Raw genomic sequence first — 24879 nt, 5'->3', positions numbered from 1 at the left:
GCAACAAACAACAGTTTGTAGCTGCAGAAACAGCCCGCAGCCTGGGGCGTCTTCGAGCTTTGTGCTAGGAAATAGACACAGTTCTTGAGAGCACCCTGAGATTCGGTGTCACCCCCAATGCACGCACCCGGAGACCACAGAGGCTTAAATAACGTGGTCGAGGCCACACCGCTCGCCCAGAGGCCCCAGGGATGAGAGGTTGGGGGGAGACTCCGCTTCCCTGCCGAAGGTGCTTCCTAGGGGAGGCTCCCCCGCGCCCGTGGCTTCCTTCAGAATGGACAGAGCGCTGGGGATTACGCACGGCCACCTGTGTGTGTACAAAGGCAGGGCCATGTCCTGGGGCTGAGCCGGCCCCGGTACCCATGCGGTTGTCCCCTCGGGCGTGGGGACACTGACGCGGGGTGTCTTCCAGGAACACGACCATCTCCCTGCTGACCGCGGACGACGCCATGGTGTCCATCGACCCCACCATGCCCGCCAATTCAGAACGGTAAGCGGCGGCCTCTCCACACTTCTCTACACACACAGGACGGGCTCCACGGTTGTCCTCCTAATTCACTGCTGTGGGAAAATCCGAATTGAAACCAAAGATGGGGTAGGGGTGGGAGGGTCCTTTGCAGACCAGTCACTTTCCAAGATAATTACAGGTGCCAGTGTGCTCAGGGGCCCTTCTGAGGGCTTGCTCGCAACAAGAGTCCCCTGAGGAGGCACAGAGGGGGAAACTGAGGCCCTGAAGGCAAGTGAGGTCAGTGGAGCCAGGCCCCAGGGCGGTGCACTGACTGCCCTCTGTCCTGCTCCGGAAGGTTCCCTGGCCCTCGCTGTAGGTCCCCAGAAGGTTCCCCCGGCACCCAAGGTGTGTGCACACCTGAGCACCCAGAAATGAGCACCTGCTCTCCCCCCTGCCCCCAGAAGCCGGCCTGTCAACCATTTCCCCCGCCCAGGGCTGGGTGCAGGACCCCCAGGCCCTGGCAGGGGCACAGCTAAGGCTTCAGTGCAGAAGGCCAGACAGGCCCCGTGGGAGGTACAATGCCATCACGAGCCTCCCAGCCACACCGTCCCTCGGGCTCCGTGGTCCGTGGCGGGCAGCATCCTCCGCGCCCCCAGATGCCTCCACTGGGCCCCTTCGCCAACTGTGCCCATCAGTCTTCCCAAATTTCGTCCATTAGGAGCTCCTGCCCCACGCCCTCTGGCTCTGATTATCAGCTCAGGGCTCCCCGCAAGGAGCAGGGCTGACCAGCTCCCCAACGACTCCGGTGAGATCCTTACAAATCCTGGCACACCCACCCCGGCCCGACCGGATAGCGCTTCGGAAGCGAGGTCTCCAGCGACCAGTCACCCCTGACGTCCGCGAGGTCAGGGCAGATGTTTCACTCCAACCAGGGCCCCATCGGCGCACAGTGTGACCTGCTCTCTGAGCAAAACTGTGTCTGCTTAGCACTTTACTCCCTGCCAGAGGCTGTCGGCAGGGGCGGTTTTGTTCCCCTGGGGACACTGGGCTGCGTCTGGAGACATTCTGGCCACCATAGACGGGGGGCACGCTGACATGCGGCGGCCAGAGACCAGGGCTGTTGCTAGCGGCCCTACTGTGCGCAGGACGGCCCCAGCACCGACACTCACTGCCCGAAATGCCAGGGGTGCCGAGGTCCAGAAGCCCTCTCGGCGTTTTCTCTTTACAGAGCTACTGGTTATCCGCTCACAGGTCACCAACCCCCGACCCAGCTCCTCGGAGGCTGCCCCTCCCCCCTCCCTCTCTCTGCCCCCAGGTTCTGACTCTCTGTGTCTCTGGGGCTGAGCCCCAGAACTGACTTTTCTCTGGGCTCCCAGATGCTGCTGGTGACGCTGGGTGGGACCCCTCTGCCCCCTCCATTGATGGGACCTCCTCTTCCTCCACTGGCTTCCCTGCCGCCTCTGTCTGCTTCCCACCGTCCGCCCCGGGGAGGTGGGTGCGCTCAGGGGCATCCTGCTCAGCCCCGCACCCGTCCCCTTTCCCAGGTCACATCCTAGCGGCCCCCAGCACGGCCCCGTCTGCTCTGGTTCTCTTCATTCCCGCTGCCTGAGGGTCCCGTCTGTTCCAGGATAACCAGTCCCGCTAACCCAGTGACTTTCAGCCCTGCCGAGGACTAAAACCACCCGAGATCTTCACAAAGGCACCGATGCCCAGACCCCTGCTAGAACCCGTTCAATGTGGAGTTTTGAGGGAGTGCTTAAGGCTCACCAGGTGATTCCAGTGGGCAGCCCTGGGCGAGGGCCACTGATGGAAAGTGTGGAAAATGTAAGAAAGTGCTCAAACCCACACGGATTCAAAACAATGTGTTACCTGAGCTGCCAGAACCCAGACACATTATGACACAGTCTCTAGGGAAATGAACCCCTAGTTCCAAGTAACCAACTTCCAGAAGACCTTCTGAAGCAGGGCCCTTTCCTAAGTGAGAGCAGGGTACTCCCAGGGGAGAGGTGACGGTGTGGACTCGAATCTCGACACTCTGTGCTGGGAGGGACCCTCGTGGAGCCGTCCGTCCATCATCCAGGATAACTCTGCCGTCCGTCCAGTTTTTATTTTATACTTTATTTGTGTTTTCAATGGTCAGAGTTTTCCACGTGGCCTGTAACTAACTGTTAAACCACAGCTACCCCATCGATCACTGCTAACAGTGGGGTACGTCGGAGTCCCTCCAGATTTTCTGTGCTCGTTCTCTGTTAGTCCATAACGTGCTCAGTCCGCCCATCATCCCCTCAGGTCAACACCTGCACACGTATCTCCCTTTCTGACCACGGACTGACACTCCACGCAACAGCGAGTAGATACGCAGTGCCCTGCTAACCGGGGCCTGACAATTTGAAGCGCTCCGCCGTTCAAACGGTGCGGTGATACCCGTCTCAGGGTGTAGTTGAACACGGACCGTCGGATCCCTGAGGACAGGAGCATTTTGTCCTGTCACCTGTGCCTGATCCCAGAGAGCACTCATGACAAACGACCGAACGGACAAACAGATGACATGGACAGATGACATGTGAAGGTGTCCCCAGGGGCCAGTGTTTCATCTGATACCCTTGTTCCTGAATTCATCGGCTGAGTCAGAGGACTGAATATCTTCCGTTAATCAGTCCCGCCAGGCCCCTTCCCCAGGACCGTGGGGGTGCGCGCCCCCCCAGCGACGCAGTAGCACGTCTCCCTGGGCCCCTGCAGCCTGCCTGTTGAAATTTTGCTAAACTACTAGGTAAAAAACGGCATCTCTCTTGAGCCTTTCTTAAAAACTGTTATCAGCTATTGCGTATTCCTTGCTCTTTTTGACCTCTTCTCCGTGGCTCCATGTCTCTCCCTCCCTCTCTGCCGTAGGTCCTTGTGTGTCAGGGGCAAACATTCTCCCATCTGCTCTGGGCCTCGGGACCACTGGGATGGCATCACCAAGTGCATGTTCAGCCGAGGGACCCACCCTGTCTTCCCTCGTGCACCTGGGAGATGCGGTTGCCGTGCGCTCGAGCCGGGCCCGGGACAGAGAGCCTCCCGCATCAGTCGGGCGTCCGCCCGGTGGACTCAGGCAGCTCTAGTGGTCTTCTGCACCCGAGTAGCCGTGGTGCTGACCACAAAATGTGTTCAGTTCACCAAATAGGAACATCACAGAGGAAGTTCATCATTTAAATGATGTATTTAAAGTACTTGGAGTTCTTCCGAATGAGGAAGCTCAGAACTGCCAAAGAAACTAATTTCAGAAAAATAAATAAATAAATAACCCTAATCCACTGAATTCTAATTTATCCCGAGCGGCTTATCTCTCACAGCAGATGCGCCAAGAACACCTTTGACGGCATCTCACAGGGGAACTGTCTTCTGTCTTGCAGCACTCCCTACAAAGTGAGACCTGTGGCCGTCAAGCAATTGTCTGGTAAGGCCCTGCTATCATTTTTAAAATTAAAAGAAAAAAAGAAGGCTCCAGGCTGCCCCTGTGATTGAATATATATTAGGTAAGCATTTGAATCTAAAACCCTGTGCTGTTACAGAATCCAAAGCCCTATCTTAGACTCCACCCTTGACAGTCCCTTGGGGGCCTCCCTCCCATGCTGTCCCTTACTGACTCAGAGGGCGCTGGGTGACGTTCCGCCCGTGTCGTCCTGGGCACAGGGCCTGTCCTGCTCACTCAGACCATGAGCCGCCAGGGTGGGCCATCTGCAGCCCCCAGCCCCCAGGATGCTTCGTGTAGCCAGTGGTGTTGTTTTGCTAAAACCCATTTCCTTTTGGATCTTTTATTTCCCTTATTTATGTATGATTCATGCATCATAAAATGTTCCCATTTAAGTGTAGATTTTGATGAGCTTTGAAAACTGTATCCCCGCCCCCGTAACTGTTAACCAGAATCAAGACACAGAACATTTATATTACCTGAGAAGGTTCTTCTGTGCCCCTTCCCAGGGAACCCCCTCCCTCGACCCCTGCTTTCTGTCAGCAGCTGACCTGCCTTCTGACACCGATTTGTCTTTCCCAGAGCGTCGTATAAAAGATAGTCCATAGGACGTGTGCTCCTTTCTGACTTTCTGACTCAGCCTAACGTCTTTGAGACTTGTCTGTGTGTTGGGTGTCCCAGTAGCTCATTCCTTTTTATTGCTGGGGAGGTTTCGTGGTGTGGCCGGACCGCAGTGTGACTACCCATCCACCTGCTGAAGGACACCCGGGTTATTTCCAGTCTGCGGCCTTTATGAATAAGGCTGCTGTGAGCGTTCAAGTGCATGCCTCTGTGGGGACACATATTCTCATTTCTCTTGGATTGAACAGGATTGTATTTGTTTCACTTAAAAAAAAAAAAAAAAAAAAAAAAACCCTAATCCCTTTTTTCCAAAGTGGCAGCACCATCTTGCATTCCCACCCACGGTGTGCGCGCTCCTCGTCTGCACTTGGAACTGTCCGCCCCTTTTATGTGAACCATTCTAATGGGTGTGTGGTGATACTGCATTGGGTTTGAATTTGTGTTTCCCTAGTGACTAACGAGGGGGAAAGTATTTACTAACCGGTCATAAATCTTCTTCCGTGAACTGCCGCAGTCGTCGAGACTTGCTTCCCGTACTGTCAAACAGTGAGCGCTCCTGATCGGTCGGACACACCTTGTTAGTCAGATGTGTCTTGTGAATATTTTCTCCCCGCCTGACTCACTGTTTCGTTTTCCTGTTAGAGCCTTCCAGTGAGTAGAAGTATTAGATTCTGATTTAGGCCTGGAGGATCCACTTTGTTCTTTTATGGTTTTGCTTTGGGTGCCCTAAGAAGTCTTAGTTCATCCCCTATCTGTGGGGTCATCGGCCATGCTTTCTTCTAAAAGTTTTATTTTTTTTAGCTTGCACATTTAGGTCTGTGATCCATTTCAAGCTGACTTTTGTGTATGGCCTAGCCAAATGTAGAGGCTTATTTTCCTTTTTAAACTGTGAAGTTAACTTAATTTTTATTTTTTTATAAGATTGATTTTTTGTAAGATTCTGAAGAACAGAATTCTGAAGCCACCTGTCGTCGGGTGCTGGGCGGCGAGTGATGAGGGACTGAGGCACCCGGGCCTTTTCTCGTCTTGACACTTGACAGTGTTTACACATGGGCACTGTTGCTTTAAATATTCTTTAATGCTTGAGAAGCTCTTTGAAAACTCTTAATTCAATCCTTTTGATAGTAGATGTTAGAATAAAGTAGGAGTTCTAACTTTTTCTAGGATGAAAATTCCTTTTTAACGTGAAAGGTACTCGAGCCCTTGACTTGTAACAAATGTGATATTTTTTACATCCTTTTTAACTAAACCCCATACTTTATTCGGATTTCACTAGTTTTTCTCCTAATGTCTTTTTTCCGCTCCAGCGTCCGAGCTGTGGTCCAGCCGTCGTGTGCTCATCGATGGGTCTTCCCGGTTGGCCCTGGTCTCACAGGTGCTCACACTCCCCTTGTTTGGCCTCAGAGCATCTGTAGAATGTCCCCCAGGCTGGGTTTGTCTGATGTTTTTCTCATGCTCAGCCCAGGGGTGTGGATTTGGGGAAAGAATGAGGGGGTCCAGGATATCCTCTTGACTCATTGCCCTCTCCACTGTGAAGTTACTGTCTTTCCCCTTCCTTACTCTATTCTTTGGAAGGCATTGCTCAGTCCAGCCCTCCTTCAGGTGGGGGAGAAAGGGACTGACGTTCATTCTCTCTGTGTGGATATCCACTTGCTCCAGAACGTTTGTCGGAAAGACAGTCCTTTCCCCCAGTGAATTATCGTGACATCCTTGTCAACACTCAGTTGACCATGTATGTGTGAGTCTTTCTCTGGACTCACTGTCCTGTTCCATCAACTGACTACACGTCTGCGCTCAAACCCCTGCCACGCTGTCTTGATTACTGTGCATTCACGGTAAGTCGTGAAACCAGCAAGTCCTCCGATTTCTTTTTCTTTTTCAAAAATATTTTACTTATCCCAAGTTCCTTTTATTTTCACATAAATTTTAGAATCCTTCTGTCAGTTGCTACTAAAAAAAAAAAAGTCTGCTGGGACCTTGAAATTGTATTGAATACATAGAACACTCGAAAAGAACTACTATCTATAATGTTGAGTCTTCTAATTCATGAATATGGCATCTCTCGATTTACTTAGGTTTCTCTTAATATCTCTCAACATATTATAGTCGTCAGGGTAAAGTTCTTGAATAGATGTTGATAAATTTATCACTAAGTATTTAATATTTGTAATGCTATTGTCAATAGATTTTTAGGCCAATTCCCAGCAGTTTTTTGTTTCTAAAAATATAATTGGCTTTGTGTATTGACTTAACTAAATTCACTTAGCAGATCTAGTGCCTTTTTGTAGATTTCTTATTATTTTGTACATCTGCCAATAGAGAATTGCTTCTTCCTTTTAGATCTGGATGTCTTCCAGTTCTTTTGTTCCTTGGGGTCTTGACTTGTTGCCCTAGCTAGGGTATCTAGTACAAGAGAAGTATAAGGTGTGAGAATGCAGATTCTTGGCTCTGTTCTCATGTTAGAGAGAATGTGAAGTTTTCCACCATGAGTTATGATGTTAGCTGTAGGGTTTTTTATAGATGCCCTTTATCAGGTTGAGGATTTTTTTTCTTAATTCCTAATTGGTTGAGAGTTTTAATCATAAATTCGTGTTGGATTTTGTCAAATACTTTTCCTGCCTCTATTGAGATGATCATGTTTTTTACTCCTCTGTTCTGTTAGTGGTGGATCTGTTGATTGATTTTAAAACTTCAACCTTGAATTCCTAGTATAAACTGTATTTGGCCATGGTGTACTGTCTCTTTGTTTTGAATTCAATTACAAATGTTTTATGAAAGATTTTTGTGTCTACATCAACAAGGGATCCATAGTCTTATTTTTTTACAATATGTTCAACTGGTTTGGGCTTTAGGGTGATGCTGGCCTAATGGGATGAGGGAAGTGCTCCACCCTCCTGCCTTCTGGAAGAGTTTGTATAGGGGTGGCACTGTTTCTACCTTAAGTGTTTCATAGAATTCACCAGTGAATCCTCTGTGCTTGGAGTTTCTTTGTGGGAAGGTTTTAAACTATGAATTCAGTGTCTTTAAGAGATAAGTATGTCTGGGTTTTCTGTGTACTTGGGATTGACTTTAGGAAGTTGTGCCCATTCCAGTGAAGATTCATCTGAGAATTTGTTGGTATGGTGGAGCTTGGGAAGTCCTTGCCATCCCTTTTATGTCTATGGGATTGGAGTGAGACCTGCTCTTTCTTTCAGGATACTACTAATTTATATCTTCTCTCTTTTTAATCAGTTAATCAGTCTGATTTATACATTTTATTGACTTCTTTTTTCTAAGAGCTAGCTTTGAACTTCATTGGTTTTCTCCATTGTCTGTCTGGTTCCTATTTCAATGATTTCTCCTCTTACTTTTTTATTTCCTTCCTTCTACCCACCCTGTGTCTAGTTTGCTCCTCTTTTTCTGGCTTCCAAAGGTGGAAGCTTCGATCATTAATTTTAGATCTTTCTCTTTTTTACGTAATAATTTGAAGTTAAAAATATCTCTCTAAGTACAACTTAGCTGCATCTCATAGGTTTTGATGTGTTGTGTTTTCATTTTTGTCCAGCTCAAAATATTTTCTGATTTACCTTGTAGTTCCTACTCAGATCCACTTGTTATTTAGAAGTGTATGTTTGATTTTCAAATGGTTGTATATTTTCCAGTTATCTTTCTGTTACTGATTTCTAAGTTAATTCCATTGTGCTCAAAAGTGGACCCAGTTTGACTCCTCTTTTTTTACTTTATTGAGATGCATGGTATATCTTGGTGACTGTTCCAGATACACCTGGCAAGAGTGTGTATCCTGCTGTTATTGGGTGGAATACTCCACCAGTATCAGTTAGGTCAAGTTAATTGATAATGTAGTACAAGTTTCCTGTATCTTTATTTTTCTGTCTACTTGTTCTATCAATTACTGAAAGATGGGTATTGAAAGATCCGAGTCCCTTGTGATGTGTTCACGGCTTTTCTCAGTTTGTCAGGTTGTGCTTTGTGCATTTTCTATTCCTGTTATTGGGTGCATACTTATTTAGGATTGTTGTATCTTCTTAATGGGTCAGTCCCTTTAGCCTTAGGAAAATGTGGCCTTTATCCTTGGTTCCATTATATTATCCTTATCTCCTGTTAATACAGCTACCTGGGCTTTCTTAGGCTTAGTACTCACATGTTATACTCTTTCTGTCCTTTTACTTTGAATATATCTGTGTCTCTATTTGGAGCAGGTTTCTTATTGGCAGCATTTATCAATTTTGGCAATTTCAGCCTTTCAACTGGAGCTGTTAAACCATTTACAATAAACATAATCATAGATAAAGTTGGGTTAAATCTACTACTCATTTTGTTTATTTCATTCATTCTTTTTTTTTTTTTTAATTTTTTCTCTCTTTTCCTATATCTTTCGGATACTGAGCATTTTTTTTTTCTCCACTCTCGGTCTCTGAGCTGTTCTTCGTTTTATTTCTTCTTTGCTGCTCTGGGTTTCACAAACTGTATCACTGACATATCACAAATTATATTACACCACCTCTTGATGATGTGGGGTCTTAGAGCAGAGTGCTGGCATTTATCCCCACGCAGTGCTCTATGTCATACATTTTACTTCTATGCTATATATGTTTTAAGCCCCATAATCCACTGTTAATCATTTTTTGCTTTCAATAGTCAATTATATTTCTTCTACATTTCTTTGTATAGATCCATGTGTGCATTTTTTGCATACTGTTCATCATCTGGATTTTGTTTTCTCCCATTAAAGGGTGTGGGCTCTGTCCTGGCAGGCAGTTAAATTATTTACAAATCAGTTTGATGTCTTTGAGACCTGTTTTTAGGCTTTGCTAGGACCGTTGTAGAGGACCCTTACTCCAGGGATAGTTCAGTCCTATTGCTAAGGTGTGATGCCTCTGGGGTCTCCCTCGAACTCCTGGAGATGAGTTTGGGGGACATCAGGGGCTCATCATGTGGGGCCTTGAAGGCCCATCAGGAGGCTATTGCTCTAATTCCATAGGCAGAGGGGAGCATGGGGGCCGTGGGGGTGGTGAGGAGTGGTCAGATTCTGGCTTGTTCTGGGGAAGACCCCAGCTTGTTTTCTGACTGAGCAGACATGGGATATGAAAGAAAGAGGAGTCAGAGAAGCCTCCAGGGTCACTGAGAAGGAACAGCACCTCCCAACAAGGGAACAAGCTGAGGGTGTCGCAGCTTCCAGGAGGAGAAGGGAGCTCACTTTGGGACAGATCGGTGCGGTGGGGCTGTGGGCACCAGGGTTGACTAGATGTGTCTGGAGGAGGCTGCAGCTTCTTCTCTACTGTGGAGGTGCCGTGAGACTGATGGTGGTGATGATGGCAGGGTTTGCAGCCAGGGCTTGGTGAGCTCCCCAGAGAGGAAGGGAGCTGGCAGGAGGGACCCAGGACAGAGCCCTGAGACCCAGCGCTTGGGCACAGGATTCCATCAGAAGAAGGACACTGGCCTCTTAACCACCATCCAGAACAGAGGGGCCAGAATAATGAAGCCTTTGAGGAACAAAGAAGCAAAAGCAGACTGAGTGTGGGGCAGACCAGACAGGAATGAGCTTTGGGAAGGAAGGCTGGGGGATGGGGCAGCTGTGCACAGATATTTATAAGATGGTCATCGGAGGAAGAATAAAGAGGGATTTTGGTGTAACTTTGGGGCCCAACTTGGACCAGTGGAGGTGGGTTTTGCTCCTTGAGGGAAGGACCTGAGCAAAAGCTAGAGCCAGTATGAATACACCTGGCAGTCTGGGGAACTCGGCAGCCATGTTCTCTGCAGCCAGAAGAAGTGGATTTCCTCCAAAGGTGTGCATTCCCCAGCATCACGAACACCACCGCATGGGGCAGACCACCCTTGCTTTGTGCACACTGACGATCAGGCTAACCCCGCCTTTCCCTGGCTCTGGGGCGTGAGGACCCCTTCTCTTCAAGGCCACTGGCATTCCAGGTTTTCCCTTTATGGACAGACCCCCATGGCCTGAGCCTTCCTGAGACAAGTAAGGAAATGGAGCTCTGTCTTTCCCTCTGGAACTTTTTCTACGAATGTTAACTCTCGGCTCTCTGCAGGGAAATGCCCCTCCATCACCCATGCATCAATGCCCAGCCCAGCCTTGCTTCCAGAGCCCCGAGTGTGGCTGAAAGTAGCCCCTGCGGTCTGTGAATCAACAGGCCACTCTCACAATGGCAGGAAAAAGCAGCTCAGGAAAGGAAGTAGGAGCCTGGGGTCCAGACTTCCATGCAGCTGCTGAGGTCCCTGGCCCTATGGTCCCCCGTCCTTCCTGCTGAGCCCACATTTCAATAAATGCTCTGAACTTGTCCTAGCAGAGCTGTTCAATACAGAAATGCCCGGAGTCTTGCTGTTCTGTGACTTCAGTATTCGGAAACAGGGAAGTATTGTGGAAAACATGACTTTTCATAGTAAAGAAGGGTTGAGGTCCTGGCCCGGGCCCCACACCCGTGGCAGGTGCAGGGATGTGTTCAAGATCGAGGAACACCCACAGCAGAGAAGGATCTCAGAACAGGAATCGTAATGTCCCCTGTAAACAGGGAACTTCTGTGTTTACCAAACACCTTTTTGGAAAATACTCTCTTTGCCTCAGCATGGGAGACAACCACATGGATAGACTGGTTTCCTCTTTTACAGATGAAATAAAATTAATAGCAACCATGAAGACCATGGGATGGATTTTATGCATCTTCTCGGAACAAGGATGCTGAGTCTTTTGAACAGCCTTCAACCATCAGTTTTATTAGAGCTGACCGGCTCAAACACAAACAGGGCATTTTCCAAATTATCAGATACATTATTTCGGTGTCCAGCCAGTTACCTTGTGCCCGCCCACATGTCCTCTGTCCACAGGAGCCGATGGAGGAGAACATGGGAGGAACGGCTTCACCGTCGATTAACCACTGTATTCAGAGCTGGAGGGGAAGGAATGTTCACCCGGGCTGAGCCTCCCCGAGCGTGGTGGGGGGTTTGAGGCTCTGTCTGGGGCTCTTCGATGTCACAGATCGTTTCTCTTTCAACACGGGCTAAGCCTCGCTCTCATTTCTGTCTTCCTGGGCACAGATCAGGAGTGACTCAAGGCCTTCCTGCTTCAACAGCCTCATTGTCCTTGTTCCCAAGAACAGAAAATGAAACTGAGCCAGAAAGACACATCAGGAGCCATCACGGAGCAGAGGCGACGGGTGGCTAAATGGGAGTGACGGGGTGCCTGGTTGCACCTTGAACGTTACCCAGAATTCCGTCCACGGGGCACCTGTCTGCCTTGTTTCCACAGGAAGGCTCACAGCTTCAGTGCTGGTCTTCACATCTCGAGACTCAGGGAGGCCAGGCCAGAAGGGATCCCGTCTGGATCTGGCCACATGTGCTTGTCTGCTTGGGTCTCTTAGAGAAACTGAGCCCCCCAGACTGGCTCCCCGCTGCTTACGAAACAGGAGTCACAGTTAATGCCCGGGACTCACCCTGGCTGATCTGTGGCTTGGTACAATCTCAACACCACAGAACACTGCAGCCGAAGGGGCTTCCAGGCAGTGAGCTGTTCCACCAGGAGGGAACCGGGATAGAGAAGGCCACCACCATCCAAACACAGGTGCTCTAACTGTAAAATACACGCAGGATGGTGAAGATTCAGCCTATGTGAAGGAATGTAAAACACCCCGCTAATCAGTTTCAGATTGATTTCATGTTCTCTCAGTGAGATATAATTCACAAACACAACATGCACCATTTTACGGTGACAGTTCCATGGTTTTTAGTAACAGTCACTTCGTTGTGCAACCACCACCACCATCTAAATCCAGAGCATTTCCGTCACCCCCCAAAGCCACGTACCTATTGTTGGCATTCGCCCCCCCGCCTTCACACCCTGGTCCCTGGCAACCACTGTTGCTATGGAGATGCCCGTCTGGATGTCTCCGGTGAGGGGCTGTGTAGCCTTGTGCGTCTGGCCTCTTCCACCAAGAGCACAGCGTTGGCGGGGCTCCTCGTGTCAGCACCTCACTGCTGTTCGTGGCCGAGCCGCGTCCCGGCGTGGGGGTGAGCACAGGCTGCGCGAACACACGCCGGCTGACGACATTTGGGCTGCTTCCCCTCTGGGCTGCTGTGGGTGATGCCGCAGTGACCGTGGGTGTGCACTTTTTCGTGTGATACGTATTGAAATGAAGTGTCTTGAGATCTATTGGGTCAAAAAATTTTTTCAAAGTCCGGCACGTGCTCAGCAGCAGAGATCAGAGGCCGCTGACGTCACGGGCACGGCAGCCTCCTCCCACCTGAGATCCGCGCCGCCCCCCCCCAAGAGCCTGCAGACCTCCCCTCCCGGGTGCAAGGCTCCCAGAGGTGTGGAGGGCTGTCACCGCCCGGGAACAGTCCCCCCGAGAGTGAGGGAGCCAAGGGACAAATGTGCGGCAACCCTGTGGGTGCTGGACAGGTCTCTGAGGTCACCGACACGACACCGTCACTCGGGGCCCCCCCCCAGGTGAGCTGCAGGTGCCCCCCCCCACGCCCCACTGCGACAGCCCCGCGCGGACCCGCCCTCCGCGGGCTCTCTTCCCTTGCTCGCCTCAGTCCCGCACACACTCCAGGGTTTCCCGGGGTCACTGCTGCACGCAGCTCCCTGTCTTTGGGGGAGCTGCCCCCGGTCACTTGTCATTTGGGTGAAATGGCCTCAGGACAGCTTCCCACCACACTGCGCTTCAATTTCCCTGCAGAACCAGAAGTGGAAAACACACCCCACGGGGTTCTTGCAAAGACAAATGACGCAATTTGCACAAAATGCTTAGCCCGGCGCCTGCCACTTGGTAAGTGCTCAGTAAATGGCAGCTGTCATTGGTAATGACCCAGCGCGTGGCTTTGAATGGCTGAAGTCACGCCTCCCTGGCACGGCTGACAGCTAACAGCACAGGAACACCCAGAAGGTCTAAAACCACTCGGGGTGCTGGCTCTTGTCACTTGCCAGGCAAGTGCGTGCTTGGAATGTGAGCACAAATGCATTGCTTATGAGAGATAATAATGCTCTTTAATAATGTTTTCTATTCTTAGTGCAGCTTCATTGCCAAGAACTTTGTCATCAGCCTCAGTCACCCTGACTTGCATGATTTTTGAAACAGAAGGAAGAGATGCAGTGTGGCCATGAAAACAAGCCCTTCTCCTGGGTTGCCTCCGAGGGGCTTGCCCCATTCCCGTTGTCTTGTCTTTACGGGATCGCACGTCCCGCTCCCTTCGGGGTGGTCCCACCAACAAGGGCCACAGCACCTAGCTGTCGCCGGCAGACACGTGGGTAGCACACAGTCGTCTGAAGCTTTGGGAATCTGTGTCCTGACCACAGAATTGGGTGACACAGAAATGGTGGCCACACGCCCTAAGAAGCCACTGCTCTGACTTGCATTAGCACGGACCGCTTTGTCCTGTCCTGGATCTTCCCACGAGTGCAGTCATCCAGTAGGTGCCGTTTCAGTCTGGATTCCATCAGCAGCATGTTTTTAGGATATGTTCATGTAGCTTATTCACTTCTCTGTTGCTGAGTAGATTCCATCTCAGGAGCCACCCCATTGCTGGCTCACTGTGTTTCCTGTTGGGCGACCCTGGGTAGTCTCCAGCGTAAGCCACTGTAAACATCGTACAGATCTTCCCGTGGCCGTATCTGTGGTTATCTTGGGTCATAACCCAGGAGTGATGTCACTGGTTCATATGATAAATGTATGCTTAACTCTATAAGAATATGCCCCGCTGTTTTCCCAAGAGGTTTTGCCGTTGTTCCCTCGTACCAGCCGTGCGGGCGGGACCAGGGGCTCCACACACAACCCAATGTGACATTCTCAGGTTTTTAAATTTTAGACATCAAGTAGGTATGTCCTCCCTCATGGTCTTATTTTATCTATATTTCCTTATGGTCTTAATTTATATTTCTCAGATGATGTAATGATTGTTGAGCATGTTTTTATGTGCCTTTGGATATATGAATATCTTACTTTTTGAAGTGTTTGTTCTAGGTATTTGCTCATTTTGTAAACGGGCTTATGTGCTTTTTTTTCTTATCACTGGTTGTAGGAAATTCCATATATTCTGGATATAATTCATCTGCCAGATAGTGTATGGCAAATATTTTTCCCATTTCATGGCTTACCTTTTTCATTTTCTTAACGATGGCATTTGATGAGCAGAAATTTTTAACTTGATAAAGTCTAAATTAACAAGTTATTCTTTTATATATTGTATTTTCTGTGTCTTCTCATTTTCTACCCCCAGGTGGAAAGATAAGATACACTTTTAAGAGATTTAGAGTTATAGCTGTTATATTTTAGTCTACAGTCCAATTTAAATTAATTTTGTGGGTGGTGTGCGGTAGGGGTTGGCCATCATTTTTTTCTATACACGTATTTGGTTGCTATAACACCACTTGTTAAAAAGACTTCCCTTGTTCCATTGAATCACATAGATGCCTTTCTTGAAAATTATTTGTCTGTCTAGGTGTGGGCCTCCTTGTAGTGTTTCTGTTCTGTTTCATCAATCTGTGTGTCTATCTGTGTGTCTATCGATCTGAATTTAATTTTCCATTTGTCTGCTGCTAGTTTGTAAAAATAGTCTCTTCTGACATTGCTTAATTCATTTGTTAGTTCGGGTAGTTATTTACTAGATTCCTAGGATTTCCCATAGAGACGATCATATCTTGGGATAATAAAAACACTTCTACTCCTAGCATTCCAGTCTTTTTGGTTTTTATCTCTTTCACTTGTCTTGTGGTGCTGGTTGAAACCCCAATACAGTTAAGTAAAAGTGAGACCAGGCACCCATCCTCATCCCAGGCTCAGGGACATGCGTCCTCTCTCCCTGCCGAGTCTGACGTGAGCCAAAGGTGTGTCGTATGGGCCCCTGATCAGGTTGAGGGAGTCTTCTTCCCCTAGCTTGCCCAACGTGGGTTTTTTTTGGCAAATGTTCTTTGACAAAATTCTTTGTTGAATTGCATCAGGTGTTTTTCTGCATCTGTTGAGATGAGTTGAGGCAATCTCCTTTTATTCCTGGGTTTCTAGTGGTTTTTATCATAAACGGGTGCTGGATTTGGTCACATGCGCTTTCTTTATCTACTGGGATGATCATATGATTTTTCTCCTTTATTCTGTTCAGATGGTGAGTTATGTTGACTGATTTTCAAATGTTAAAACAGCTTTGCTTTTCTGGGATAACCCCACTTGTATTCCTAGAAAAATACTTAGGAATGCATTTTTAAAAGGGTACACAGGACCTCTACCCTGATGTAAGATGTATTCTCTTTTATATATCACTAAATTTGGTTTCCTAATAATATTAAGAATTTTTAAGAATTTTTGTGTCAACGTTCAAGGGGGATATTGGTCTGTAACCTTTTTCTTGTGATGTCTTTGTTATGCTTCTATGTTGACGTTAGGCGGCCTTAGAAAACATGTTGAGAGGTTTGCTTTCTTCTCTATATTTTCTGAAAGATTGTGTGTGATTTTGGTATTATTTCTTCCTCTGTCCATTTGTATGTAATGTATTTATTGATATGGTTGAGGTTAGGTTTATCATGTTGCTATTTGTCTCTTATTGATCTTGGGCTTCATTTCCTATTCCTCCTCTTCTGCTTTCTCTTGGGTTAATTGGATCGATTTTTGCATTCCATTTTATTCCTTCTGTTGGCTCTTCAGCCAATACTATACTTTTTAGCATTATTTTAAGTTGATTGTTGTAAGTATTACACTATACATACTTAGCTTTTTTTCATTATAGAGTTTATTTTTTTAATTTATTTTTTATTTTTTAAGGATTTTATTTATTTATTTGAGAGAGAGAGCACAAGCAGGGGGGAGGGGCAGAGGGAGAAGGAGAAGTAGGCTCCCCACTGAGCAGGGATCCTGACACAGGACTCATCCCAGGACCCTGAGATCATGACCTGAGCCAAAGGCAGACGCTTAACCGACTGAGCCACCCAGGCGCCCCTAGACTTTATTTTTTTAGAGCAATTTTAGATTCACAGCAAAATTGAGTGAAAGGTAAGAGAGTTCCCACGTATTCCTTTCCTACCCACTCACTCAGCCTCTCCCACCACCGACACCCTGCATTAGAGTTACACAGATGTTACAGTCAAGGAACCAACACTGACATGTCATTATCAGCCAAAGCCCACAGTTTACATTAGGGTTCACTCTTGATGTCGTACATGGCATGGTTTTGCTGGAGGCATAATGACATGTACCACCATTACCGTATCATGTCATTTCTCTACCTTAAAAATCCTCGTGCTCCACTTGTTCATTCATTCCTCCCCCCACACTCTTGGTAACCCCTGATCTTCTTACTATCTCCATAGTTCTGCCTTTTCTAGAACGTCCATAGTTGTCATCCCATACAGGATGCAGCCTTTTCAGATTGGCTTCTTTCACTTAGGGATATGCAGACAAGGTTCCTCTATGTCTTTTCATGGCTTGATAGATTTCTTTTCATTGCCGAATAAAATTTCATTATATGGATGCTCTATAGTTTATCCATTTACCATCATGGTTGCCTCAAAGTTTTGGCAATTATAAACAGACATCTATAAATATCTGTGTGAAGGCTTTGTGTGGAAATAAGTTTGCAACTCCTTTAGGTAAACTCCCAGGAGCATAATTGCTGGATCACTTGGTACGTTTACCTTTGTGACCACCAAACTGTCTTCCAAAGTACCTGCACCCTTCTTCGTTCCCGCCAGCAGTGAACGGGAGCTCCCGTTGCTGCACATCCTTGTCTTGCATTTGGTGTGGTCAGTGTCCCAGATCTTCACCATTCTAATAAGTGTATGGTGGCATGTCACTGTCACTTGAGTTTGCAATTCCCTAACATATGATGTTGAGTATCTTTTCATATGTTTATTTGCCATCTGTATATTTTCTTTTCTTAAAGTGTCTTTTCAGATCTTTTGCCTATTTTTAAATCATCCTTAACTTTTGAGTCTATTTAGAATTAATGTTGTACTGTTTCACATAAAAAGTAAGAACTGTAACAGTATAATTCCTCCCCACAATGTTTGCCATATATTTTACATCCATGCTATAGACATCCCTCCAGAATTCATGTTGAAATCCCCAGTGAGATGGTATTAGGAGGGGAGGCCTTTGGGAGGTGATTAGGTCATGAGTGCAGAACCCTCGTGAATGGGATTAGTATCCTTATAAAAGGGACCCCAGAGAGCGCTCTTGCCCCTTCTACCACCTGAGAACACAGCGAGGAGACAGCGGTCCATGAACCGGGAAGCAGGCCCCCACCGAACACCAAATCCACTAGCGCCTTGATCTTGGACTTCCAGCTTCCAGAGCTGTGAGAAATAAATTAACACCAGTCTGTGGTATTCTGTTACACCAGACCGAACAGACCAAGCCAATCTACCTATGTTATAAACTCTATGATACAATATTATCATTTTTGCTTTAAACAACCAGTTGTCTTTTCAAGAAATTATGAAAAGAAATTTAATTTTTTTAAGTTTTTACTTAAGTAATCTCTACATTCAACATAGGGCTCAAACTCACAACCCCGAGATCAAGAGTCTCATATTCCTCCAACTGAGCCAGCCAGTCGCCCCTAAAGATAAATCTTTATAGTTACCTACATCTGTATCATTTCTGGTGCTCTCATGTACTCCTGTAGATTCCGACTTCTAACAGGTGTTATATCCCTTCAGCCTGAAGAATTTCTTTTCTCTTTTAACATTTCTTACAGTGCAGAACTGCTCATGACTAATTCTCTCAGCTTTTGCTTATCCAAACATGTTTTTATTTTGTCTTCATGTTGAAAGACTGTTTCTCAGGGTATAGAATTCTGCATTTGTGGTGTGGTTTTGTTTTTGTATTTTGAAAGAAGTTTAAAAATGTTGAATCATTTTTTTCTGCCTTCATCATTTCTGATGAGAAATCAGCTTTTACTTTATCATTATTCCCCTGCAGAGACTGTGCCTTTTTTTTTCCTTCTGGCTGCTTTCAAAGGTGCTTTTCCTTTGTCTTTGAGCTGCAGCAGTTTGATTATGATGTACCTGGCTCTGGTATTCTTTTTGTTTGTCCTACTCAGCATTTATTGAGTTTCTGTGGTCTGTAAACTCCTGTTTTCACCAAATTTGTGAAATTTTCAGCTTTATTTCTTTGAATGTATTTTATGCAGCATTCTATCTCACCTTTCCTTCTGAGATTTCTTTTTTTTCAATATTAGTATAAGCTTAGTATAAGCTTTTACTTTTTTTTTATCTAAATTCAATTAATTAACATATAGTGTATTATTAGTTTCAGAGGTAGAGTTCAGTGATTCATCAGTCTTTTTTTTAAAGATTTTATTTATTTGTCAGAGAGAGAATGCGCACAAGCAGGGGGAGCAGCAGAGGGAGAGGGAGAAGTAGACTCCCTGCCGAGCAGGGAGCCCTATTCGGAACTTGATCCCAGGACCTAGGATCATGACCTGAGCCAAAGGCAGACATGTAACCGACTGAGCCACCCAGGCCTCCCTCATCAGTCTTATATAATACCCAGTACTCATTACATCATGTGCCTTCCCTATGGCTATCACCCAGTTACCCCATCTCCCCACCCCTCCTTCTGAGATTCTAATACATGTATGTTAAAAGTTTGCTATTGTCCCTCAAGTGGTTGGTTCGGTTATTTTTTTAATCTCTTTTCTTTTTGTCCTACAGATTGCATAATTTCTGTTGATCTGTCCTCAATTTTCCTGACACTTCTGCTTACTCAAAACTGTTATAAGCCCATCCACGAAAGTTTTGAGATATACTTTTAAATTCTACAATTTTTGCTTGATTCTTATTCATAGATTTCTGTCTTGTGATCCTCCATCTGTTTGCTATTTACGAACAACCTTTCCTTTAGGTCCTTGAACATAACCATAATTGCTTCACGAAAGGTTTGCTCTGCTAATTTCAGCATCTGAGTCATCGAAGGTTTCTGCAGGGTGATTTTTTTTCTTGACTGCATGTCACATTTTCCTGTTTCTTTGCATGTCTCTTTTTTACTGTAGACTTATGTTATGAATATTACATTGCAGAGATTCTGGATTTTGTTACCTTCTTCTGAAGAGTGTTGATTTTTTGTTGTTGTTGTTCTAGCTGGCAGTTAAATTACTGAGGGATCACTTTGAACTTGTGGAGGCCTGGTTTTATGCTTTGTTAGGGTACATCTCTAAGTGTGGCCCCTCTCAGCCTTCAACAGGAAGCCTGAGGTATTTGTCAAAGCCCTCTAAGTTACCTGGACTCAGATTGCAAGCTTTGTCCCATGTGGTGGGCAACACTGAAATCTCTGCTAAGCTCTATTGTCCTCCTAAGCCTACATGCATGTGCAATTGAGAGATGGATTAGGGGAAGATAAGAGAGTTTTTATGGAACTTCCTCCTTGGGGAATTCCCCCTTTCATTTCCACCCTCTCTGACAACCCCAGACCCTGCCCTCTGAACCCTCAACCCAGTGAGCCTGTAGCTTTCTGCTTAAGTTCTAGCCACCTCACGATGTAAGCTCACTCCACAACAGAACATAGACATCTTTTTCCTTTCTTCTCTAGCAGCACAGCTTCGTGGATGAACCACAGTTTATCCAACTAATCCCCCATCGGTGGACATTTATGTTGCTTCACATCTTTGGTTATTACAAATGATCAGTCAGCCATTTCTTATCCCTCTTGCTCAGCCTCTCCAGCTGTGCACAACATGCTAAACTCCAGAGATGGAGTGAAACCCTTAGTTTGCAAAAAAAGCCCCAGCCTTTAATAGATAATTGCAAAAGTCCTGTCCTTTATACCATAATCAATTAGTTTATTGGGTCAGAGTTTATCCTGACAGAATTCTTCCAGAAACTAGTCTTGTGGCGTCATCTTGACATATGCATACAGTGGACAGAGTCCCACCAACATGTACAACCCACCGCCAGTTGCCAAATTCAGATACATCTGGGACATCCTCACCAGAATATCATACCCACATCCTTCTCCCTCAAAAGTACACCACACCTCATCAGCCGTGGGGAGCATGTTTCTGAGGGAGGAGGAGTGTGTGCAGAATATCCTTGCTCCATGCGAAAGTGCCACACTGTCTGGTCTTTGCAGCCCTGAGTGGGAACACGACTGGGGTAGAGGGCAGGATGAGTTTGGCCATGTCGTCGTGACTCAACCTTCTCTCTATATCACACAGCCACATCAGGTCGCTAGGAAGGGAAAATGACCCATATGTACAAACCGCTTAGAATGGTGCCTGGAACATAGTAAGAGCTCAATAAAGACTGTTATGGCTGTTGCAATCCATAAAACAATAAAGGAACATTGCACTGCCAGCTGTCCCGGAGGCAACTCCCCTTACAGGCATTTGTCTTGCAAAACAAGCCTCAGGAGAAGGGCAGAGGGAGAAATTGTATCCAGACATCTGGGATCAAAATTAAACTATGCAGAATGGGAAATTCCCCTCTCCAAAACTGAAAGGGGGAAAACTCCACCCTATTCCTGCCTTTGAGGTGTCGTGAGTCTGTAATGATCCTGTGCATCGCCCAGCTAGACGGCTGCAAGACACACTCCAGAATTTCAGATGTGGTCATCAGGGTGCTCTGGTCCACCTCGCTTTCTCTGTTACATCTGAAGGCTAACAGGAGGCAGAAGCATTAGTCAAGGTCACCACCCGCCATAGGGAAGCATCCCTTTGGCTACTGATAAACGTGATTTCTCGGTAAGACAGGTCCTGGAAAGGGCACCTGTGCCTTTAAGAAGCAAGCTGAGGTCACTGTTAATCATATAACTTTATTGTGCTCCTGGGCTATAAGGGAAACATCCTCATTCTGCACGTCTGTTTTATGACGTCCATAAACACTGAATTGCCCGTGACTGTGCCCTGGGCCAGAATGTCCTCTACCAGCTAAAGGGGCTGGGAAAGCAAAAGTGGGACAGAGGTGAGTTCACCCCTCCTGCTTCCCTGGAGAAGAGTGGTGACACCCCGAGGAGGAGGGAGGGAGCGGGGGGCAGACAGGGAGTCGCCCTCGCCATCCCCCTAGGCAGAGTCCTGGACAAGAGTGGTAATAAATAACCTGCGTCCAATCTTCTGGGCCTCGGGGGTGTCCATCTGGCGACTGGTAATGTGGATTATTTTCCCTAATGCAAAGTAAAACACCCCTCTCTGAAGCGATAGCAGTGTTTGTTTGATAAATGCTTTGGGAAAATGCCTGTCAAGTACGTATTTCTGGAAGGATGCTCGATATCTCACTCCCTTGCTTCCGGGTGAGACAGGGGAAACCCCGCTCGCTCAGGGCCTCACGTCCACACTCGCAGCTCGGCCGTGGTGTTGGACAACACGGGCCCACGCATCAGAGATGCGGACCTGCTGTGAACTCCCGGGAGACGCACACATGCCCCGGGGGGTCAGGTGCCCGGGCTGAGGTCCCCATGCCACCTGCCCTCCGTGTGCAGGTTTGGGGCCCGCATATTACTAGGTCCCCATTTGCGTTCATTTGCTCAGAGGGAGAAGGGTACGCCCCCCGACCAGCGCGGGTGTGCGGGGGACGAAAGCACGGCTGTCACTGTTAGGGCTCCGCTCAGCATCAGGTGAAGTGAGATGCCTGGCCAATCAAGTTAGTGCATCACGTAAACTGCTCTTTAGAGCAGAATTTATAGGTTAGGCTGTCCTATTGATCAGTTAAACCAGATTTCCATGCCATTTGGTGTGGGGGAGACTGGGGTTTTGCCTGAAACAAGGAAACAGCTCCCAGAAGGGCTGGGAGAGGCGGACGCGGGCCCCCCTGAACCGTCTGCCGTGGCCCGAGGGGCAGGTGGGCGGCAGCCTCTGGGCAGCAGCGCGTGCGGGCCTCCCCGGGTCCCCTGTGAGAGCAGCTGGGTAAATGCTCTGGGGGATGGTGCCCGTCCTGCCCCTGAGCCCCAGGAGTGCCCTTGGTTCTATCCGCGGGGCTGGGTCCTGGGGCCCCGCGAGGGCACATCCGTGGCCCTAAGCCCGACTGATTTGGCGGCATCCTAGCAGCTGGACCTGGCCTCCACCAAACTCTGAGATTACCCTGGAACGAAAGGGACCTCTGCTGGGTGAGACTCCGCCAGAAGCAACATTCATGCACCGGTGCCCGTCACCTGAGAAGCCAGGGACAAGCGCTCCCGATGCCCTAACATCGGCTGGTCCAGGAGTAAGAGGCAGAGGGCAAGGCTGCTGAAGCCTCCGTCCTTAGGACTGCTCATTTGGGCGGCCCGATCTGTCGCCCGTATTGGAGCCTTGCATGCCAAGGACTGAGTCCCACTGAGCTTGGAGCAGCGCCCTTGAGGTCCCCCACCGTGCCCGGGGGCTGGGGACACTTCCAGACGGTCTAGCAGCTGCTCGGCTGCAGCAGGTTTCTCCGGAGAGCATGCAGGTTGCCCATGGCCATCCACTGGCTCTCCCCCGCCTCCGACGTGTGGGGCAGCAGTGGTTCATCTTGACTTCCCGTGCCCTCTGAGCCTGCGTCCCACCCTCCCCATTTCCCAACCCCAAAAAGCCGGCGTATCCAGTGCTGAGCCGCCAGCGTGCCCCATCACTGCTGGTTGTTCCTAAAGCAATGAAGAAATTCTCAAAGGAAGACACCTGAATACACTGTCGTTTTTTTAAATGCAACCTGTGCCGTGCAGCGTTTAGGAGAGACATGGGTTTCCTACGCTACGTCAGATTTTTCTGGTAGGGTGTGCCAGGAAGACTAACATCTGTGATTGGAAACCGTCTGTTGCCCCCACATCCAGGGTTTTAGGGCCGTCCGAGGGTTCCAGAGGCGCGAGCGGAGTGCAGAGCACATTGAGCTCGGTGCAGGCAGGACGTGCCCCCGGAGCCCAGCCTGCGCCCCGGGGGCTGGGACTCCCCGGGACAGGCAGGGAAGGAGGAAAGGGGGTCCCGGGGGCCTGGCCGGTAGCAGCAAAATGGCTAACACGCATGAATCACAATTCATTTTCAGTTCTGAAATCCGCTGGGAGGAAACGGCAACTCGCGGCAGGAATTCCAGTGAGCCAGGCTGGGGAGGGGGAGGCATCCATTTCCGGATCAGGGCTCTGTTTATGGATGTGTGGGTGTGGTTGGCCTTTGTGAGCACAGGCATTTTTGCCCCTGTCCCCTTGCAAAAGAATGCGGACTGTGCCCTATCTGAAGCACTCAGGAGCCGCGGTGCTGTCCCGGGTACTGTTCCAGATAGGGCGTCCGGTGCGAGCACCGTGACCCAGGTGACAGCACCCAGGGGCTGTTCTCACGGGGAGCTCAGCCTCCCACCTGGGCCCTTTCTGGGAACTGTGGACATGTTGGTGTAGCTGTCACACGGACCAGAGCACGAATGTCCACCCCTTGGACTGAGCCGGAGGCAGAGAAGGTACAGGATGAAGGGACAGAAAGCATTACTACTGCGTGGGCTGGAAATTAAATGTTGGCATTAAAATCCTGAGATGCTCAAAGGATCCCATCTCTAGAGTCCAAAGGGAAAAGGAAAATTGCTCCTTAACTTTTTGAATCCATCCTATCTATACAATTTTTTATCAGGCTTTTTATTTAAAAATGATTATAGAATAGTACACAGTTGTAAGGAAAAATACAGCGAGAGCCCACGTATCCCTTACCCCTTTTCCCCCGTGGTAGCATCTTTCCAAAGGTGGTAAGAAGCCACAGCCGGGCTCTGCACATCGATACGGTCCAGATGCAGAGCGTTCCGTCCCCATGGAGATTCTCCCCTCCGTAACCCCTGATAATCCCTGGGTTCCCCATTTCTGTCGTTTTGCCATTTCAAGAGCGTTCTGCAGATGTGGCCAAGCAGTAGGTACCTTTGGGGACTGGCTGCTTTCACCTGGCGCGAGTGTCTGGGGATCTGTCCAGGCTGTCGTGTGGCTCACTCACTAGCTCAGTTCTTTCTGCAGCCGAGTAGTGTTTCCTGCTGTGGACGGACCACAGTCTGTCTAGCCGGTCACCCATCGAAGGGCTTCTGAGTTGTTTCCAGTTTGGGGCTATCGCAAATAAAGCTGCTCTGAGCACCCTGTGCAGGTTTTCATCTCTCTGCCCCGGGATGCAGTTACTAAGCCTGCATTCCCATCAGCAAGGTGTGGGTAGTCCAGTTTCTCCACATCGTTACCAGCTTTGGGGGTTGCCATCGTTTTTGTTTTTGTTTTTGTTTTTAACTTTAGCCTTTCTGACAAGTGTGCCGTGATAGTTCACCGTAGCTTTAGTTTGCGTTTCCTAATGGCCCGCGATGCTCAGCATCTTTTCATGCGCTCTGTATGTTTTCTTCAAAAAAAAAAAAAAAAGTGTCTGCTAGCATCTCTTGCCCCTTTTCAAATTGGGCTGGTTTTTTTTACCGCTAAGGGGTTTTGGGGGGGCTTTGTTGTCTGCGAAGTTTATTTCACAGAGCTTACTG

The 24879-nt window shown here is 48.1% G+C and overlaps 1 protein-coding gene across 6 annotated transcripts in view; it reads left to right on the top strand.

The window, feature by feature from the left end:
- The window catches only part of PDE9A (phosphodiesterase 9A), a 90708-nt gene that overhangs the window by 30036 nt on the left and 35793 nt on the right, over positions 1-24879 (top strand). For 5 of the 6 annotated variants that reach the window (XM_078070283.1, XM_078070237.1, XM_036094384.2 and 2 more), the window contains exons 3-4: positions 413-490; positions 3841-3884. In XM_078070283.1, the coding sequence (XP_077926409.1) occupies positions 413-490; positions 3841-3884 (122 nt within the window). Of the gene's footprint in view, positions 1-412; positions 491-3840; positions 3885-24879 lie in introns of those variants that run through there. The other variant, XM_036094388.2, reaches the window with a different exon arrangement.

This window comes from Halichoerus grypus, chromosome 1 (assembly GCF_964656455.1).
Source record: "Halichoerus grypus chromosome 1, mHalGry1.hap1.1, whole genome shotgun sequence".
Classification (NCBI taxonomy): domain Eukaryota; kingdom Metazoa; phylum Chordata; class Mammalia; order Carnivora; family Phocidae; genus Halichoerus; species Halichoerus grypus.
Note: the sequence above shows the minus strand (reverse complement) of the source record. Positions and strands in the feature narration are given on the sequence as shown.